This window comes from Platichthys flesus, chromosome 2 (assembly GCF_949316205.1).
Source record: "Platichthys flesus chromosome 2, fPlaFle2.1, whole genome shotgun sequence".
NCBI classification, from domain to species: Eukaryota; Metazoa; Chordata; class Actinopteri; order Pleuronectiformes; family Pleuronectidae; genus Platichthys; species Platichthys flesus.
Window position 1 is genome coordinate 21,380,481 of NC_084946.1, and position 5,941 is coordinate 21,386,421.

The 5,941-nt window shown below is 42.0% G+C and overlaps 1 protein-coding gene across 1 annotated transcript in view; it reads left to right on the forward strand.

Moving 5' to 3' along the window:
* Positions 1-2,315, forward strand: part of LOC133969393 (CTTNBP2 N-terminal-like protein) — a gene marked incomplete in the record, with an annotated part of 11,164 nt that extends 8,849 nt beyond the window's left edge. Inside the window, 4 exon segments of the mRNA XM_062405840.1 lie at positions 1-65; positions 204-374; positions 488-754; positions 757-2,315. Of these exon segments, the coding sequence (XP_062261824.1) occupies positions 1-65; positions 204-374; positions 488-754; positions 757-1,428 (1,175 nt within the window).
* Positions 2,316-5,941: the final 3,626 nt, after the last annotated feature.

The window sequence follows — 5,941 nt, forward strand, 5'->3', positions numbered from 1 at the left end:
GGGCGAGTTCCAGAGCTCTGGAGGAGGGTCACCGGCAGACTGAGCTGAGCCGTAAACTCGACAAGGTATTAACATCCTGAAAGTTTGACAGTTTATTTAACTTTCTTACTCTTAGAACATTTTGCCTCTGTAGTGCTGTGTGCTGCAAATATTAGGCTTTGTCAGATTTGCCTCTCTTTGTTGAGTTCAAGTTTCTCATTCAGGAAAAGGACGCATGTCACGCCTTGGAAAAAGAGCTGGAGGATGAGAGGAGGCGAACGCTTCGGATGGAAGCGCGAGTGGAGGAGCAGCTGGCTGAGTTTGACACGGAGCGAGAGCAACTCCGCTCACGCTTAAAGAAGGAGGAGGCTCACTGTCAAAAGCTACAACAGCAGGTATGAACACTTTGATATGTTTGTCACTCTGCTGACAGCAGGGGGGGGTGCACTATCGCTACATCTGATACATTTCTGTTTGAAATCAATCTCTCTCCTCATTTTGTGATCAGGTAGAGGAGCTGAAGAGGAATCTGGAGGAGGTGAACATGGTGACAGATGCGGCACCAGTTGAGGAAGAGGAGAAGGAGTGGGCCACCAAAGTTCCTCCAGGAAAAACAACAGTAGACACTATCGATATCGAGGACATTGAGGAAGACAGAAACCAGCCCTTGCAACCAAAGGTCAACGGTCATCATTGTCCAATGGAGACCAACGGGCACCACGGCCCAAACAACGTTCTCTCAGAGCCGATGTGCCAAGAGAACGGGAATGAAACCCTCCAGTTCACCAGAACCAGAGGTCATTCTCCCCCTCCGCTCTGCCTCCTTCCTCCCCATGCGCCTCACCTGTTCTTGCCAAACGTCCAGCAGGCAGCCCCAGTCCTGGTAGCTACCAGTCTCCCTACCAGGCCGGGATCAACCAGCGCTTCCATGCCGCTCGTCACAAGTTCCAGGGTACGATTGACCCAGAACCTCAGTCCCAGGCCGCCCCGCCGGCTCCTCCTCTCTCGCCAAAGGAACTCCCCACTGTGACCAGCACCTCCTCCCCGGAGGTCAGCCCAGTTAAGCAGATGGCCCGCAGCACAGTCACCCAGGTCCTGTCTCGCTTTACTACTGTCCAGCAGAATGCCGCACCGAAGCTCGCGGCACCAAACAACTCGCCCTTTGGTACAGACTACCGCAGCCTGGCAGCGCCCTTGTCTCCCGTCATCGGAAGGGCAGCGGTGGCTCTTCCCCAGGGGATCAGATCCCCCATCATCCCCAGGGCGGACAGGGGCAATCCTCCACCCATCCCCCCTAAGAAGCCCGGCCTGGCACAGGCCCCTCCGTCCCCGGCGACGGTTCCCAGGTCTTCCGGCCATTTTTCCGACAGCCCCCTCTCAGGCAGCTGTGGCCTCACCTCCAGTCAGGAGGGAGTCAAAGAACTGGACATTGTGGTTTCATCCAATTAAGTGATCACAATGAATTTGTCAGCTGCTGCTCTGCTCGTGACATCACAGTTTGAACCACATCTCAAAATTGAGATTGAGACATTGTTTTGCATGAGACAGGATTTATATCCTGTGTTTATTTGAATAAAGGTCCCCTCAAACACTGTTACGTTATTTGTATTTATTAGAATTTTTTATCATAGGACTTAAGGCACTCGTTTAGGTATTGGTTAAGGAGCTGATGCTAATGTGCAGCTACATCTGATAGTTTAGTTTCCAAATGTGCCAACACCATATGCTGGTGGTTACAGCTTCCTGCTACAGTCTTTTTAATGGTGTGTTATTTCCAAAGAAAACAACTTATTAACTAACAATGTGTTACTTCTTTCCCTCATTACTTTGTCTCAAGTTTATATGTGGATTTTAATTACAACAAATAATCGTCATAAATACTCCTTGGACCAATGTATGCTACATAGTCCTGTTTCATTGTACAGAAATGTTTATAAAAGTGTATAGTTTATTTTATATTTGTTCCTTAGTGTATCATGTATAATAGTTTTATACAACAGATATTCTGATCAGTGTTATACATCATTTAGTATTTTAATGTTGTTAATAATGATAAAGATCATGTAGATTACATGCAGTCACCATGAGTGATGTTTTTTTTATTGGTAATATTCAGAGAGCAGGGTGGCTGATGGTTGATATAATGATATAATATTGATACTATGAACAATTTAACCATAACACGAGACAGAAATTAGCCGAACTTTTTAAACAATTAGTCACTTTTCAATTTTCACTTCAATGTCTGCAGATATTTTCTGTTACCGTTGTACAATATGTTTAAGATGCTGATGTCTTGCCTTTGTCATTTATAAAGAAAAACACTGCAAATATCATTTAGTTCACTGTGGCTCTGATTTTTATCTTGACACTACACTGTGTTTATTATCGGTAGTGACAGATTTAATAAACTAGTCCCAAAGTTTGTCATCATTCATCATTCATTTATTTATACTCTTGTCCATAATATGTTGCCATTAGAGTCTAATGATTAGACAGTGATGGAGGAATGAAGGATCTAATGGGGGAAATTATTTTTAGAGAAAAATGTCTGCAATATGTGTAAATAGCATAATATTATTTTGTACTATATATATATACACAAACACACATATACACATATATTGACAAAGTTTAGATAGCAAGCAAGCATTAATTAATACTGATGCCGCCTAATAAAAAAAACGAAATTGTGTTAAATCACCATATTTTCTTTCAATGACCAATCCGTTGTTTTTGGCTGAGAAAAATAAAGTCAATCTATTGTAAATTGATCTTTGAAATATAAACCATTTGACAAAAGAATTTGTCTCCACTAATGTGTCGTGAATATATATATATATACAAAGTGGATTTAAATGTGTACAGCCACAGTGTGTCCTCTAGAGGTCAGTACTGAATAAATTGCTTCCAGTGGACCAGGAAATAAGATCAATGAACAGACTCCTCAGATATTTGATGCTGTACTTCTGTGTTTCTCTTGTTTATGAGTTCTAACACAATAAAGTGGATTAAATTGCATAATTTTAGGTTCAATCAGTTGGCATCAGCTGAAAAAATGCAACAACCCTTGCACTGTCATGTTTGTGAATGTGAGCATTTTATGAGTTAAGTACCTGTCTTTATAATTACAGGTATGGTAGTTTCATGGGGATCACATGGAAAACATGGTGTTTTTAAAATGTTATTAAAATATTACACTAATGATATAAAGATGACAGATGTTTTCCTGCATGTACATGTACACAAGCCAGATCGAGTAAGTACTTTACTTGGTGCCTTTAGTCTATTGATGGAAATACTCAGAAATACACACATGAACAGTGTATTTCATGAATGAATGTTTTATGTTTCTGTCTGTGTGGCGTCTGAGGTGCTGAAAACAGTCTGACATCCTGCTCCTTAGCTGCAGGGGAGTGAAGAAACCTTTAAGTGGACTGAACTGTTTGTTATTTTGCACCCTGTGTGCTGCCTCAACTCTAAACACTGTTCTTGTGGTATGTTGTTTAAGTGATGAAACCCAAGATAGAGAAAGTTGTTGGTGGTGATGACATTGCATCAGTGTAAGTGGAGAGTAAATAATGGAGATCTCTCCTGTGTGAACTACAAAGCCACAGTTTACTGCATCTCTCTCACACACTACAGTCGCTCCACGTGTCCTGACTCTGACTCGGCTTTCCCTCACACTAAAGCTCCCACCTGGTTGCTGGGGGAAAAGTTGGCTGGGTAACGGGATGGGTCACCTCAACTTTGCTCAGCTCACCTAATTAACATTCCAGTGTAGGACAGCAGGGCTGCATCCCAAATCCAGCACAGGCACGTCTGGTCCTAGAGCAAAGCCCCATCTTTCTCAGCCTCCATAAACACAGGCTCAGGTTGATGAGCTGTGAGGGGCCACGTCCTCACCGCGGTCACACTGTCAGCACGGTGTGCTGCACTCTGTTCGCTGCAGGGACACGCTCCACTACAACTAACTAGTTAATGATAGTTTGTACAGGACACACATTATACATTTGTGGCTTTCTTGCTAAGTTTTGAATGAAAAGTATTGTTGTATTGGTGTTCCAGGCTTTCGCCTGCATGACTTGGATAAAAAAAACATCTACCTTTTAAAAATTATATATTTTGAAATATATAATTATATTCCCGCTATTGGTTGTGACCCGAAAAAAGAAAAAGAAAAAAAACACAAAAACAAATAAATGTATGAAACTAGCAAAGTAATAAATTAAACATATTTTAAACTTGAATGCCTTTTTTATTCTGTAAGATAAAAGTAATCATATTGACACAAATCACTGATCATACCCTGCAATTATACTTTTGGTTCATTTCTGTGAAAGGCTCATAAAGGCCGATATTTAAATCAATCAGGCCCCGAGGCGCTTGTAATAAAGCACAACAGAAATAAATGAACTTGAACTTGAAGAGGATTGCTGCGGCCACATGCCCCTCTGGGTCGGACCTGCTAAGTGTTGTACTTTACGACTATGTGGTGTACAATGGCAGAAATACAATAACATGCATGGTGTCATGGCTGCAGTGCCGTGTTGTGTGAAAGAGATGACGAAACTGAGGTCGAGGAAGGAGCACGTAACCCGTCATTAGAAATTTACGACCTATTGCAAGAAGGAAAGGAAGCAAACTGTGTTTTTCCCCTCCTTCCATTTTCTTGTCTTCCTCAGCGAAGACTGCTATCACTGATCGGTGGTCGCAAAACTACCGGCTGTGCACTAATTTGGTCAAATCTTTCATATCCTGTTGCTGTACTTTTCTTTTCCTCGCTCCAGATTTAGCCTAGGCCATGAGACAGGCCTAGAATAGGAGGTCATGCCCCGGCGCTGAGCCTCCTAAAGACCACAGCTGGAGCTGGCTCAAAGCGAGGCAGGAGGGACGGCCCGATGACGAGTGTTATCGCCACCATCACCTGCTCTCTGTAAAGCAATTTGTTATGTAGTTGTCACTCGAAAGTCCACATCTTGTCCTCGGGTAAAGAAAGACCGGGTCACATGTAATGAGGATCCAAGTGTCGCTCAAAATCCAGATAAGACATGACTGAAGGACAAACAGCTGAGTTATGTGTGTATGTATGTGGTGTAGAATAAGAGACATCGATTTTAAAAGCACATTATATGTACTGCTTAGTACATGAAAATAAATAAAAAGATGACAAAATACGAGGTGCTACTAAGACGATGTATAATTTGTGAAATCCTACTGAACTCACAGATAATAGATTACCCTCAGACCCACACACAATCTTGAACTTTACTTAAGTTCTTAACTAACACCCCGGGATTTGCTCTGATTTAAATGACCTCACACTCTTATACACACATAATGCCTGTGCTTTTCTCTACCTGCTGGACGAACACTGCACTGAGAGACTCGCCGAAGTCGCGCGGACACAAGCCAGAGATGTCCTTGTCACATGTTTCCACATTCTATGAGTTAAACTGGTTCCTGGATGACACGCCAGTAGAATTGCAGGAGAGGTTCAAGTGCTTGGAGCAACATAATTTATAAGTCAGTAGACCTCAAGGCTGGTTTCAAACAACATTTTCCAAGGTTCTGTACAGGCCTACAAAAGGAAGTTTGTTCAAGCAATGTTAGAAGTAAATCACTGACAACATAAAATAAGTTAATTCTGTACAGCTAATTTAAGTCACCTCCTCAAACCAGGGACCGACAGATGGAATGTACAATCAGTTAGAAATAGCATATTTTAGACTTCCTTACAAAGATTTACAAAAGTAGTTGACTTTAAAACTAAATCTATCATAAGCCTTTTGATAATCTTTGCCCTTACATGACCCCTAAAGTGACAATGCCAAATTAGCAACAGTTGCAAACAGGTACATTTACAGGAAACATTGTAAATGTTTGGTCAGAGGCTGAAAGGTTTTGGGAAAAAAAACCTGATCTAAATCAAGAGTCTTAGGATAGAGGTAGTTCCTGTGGA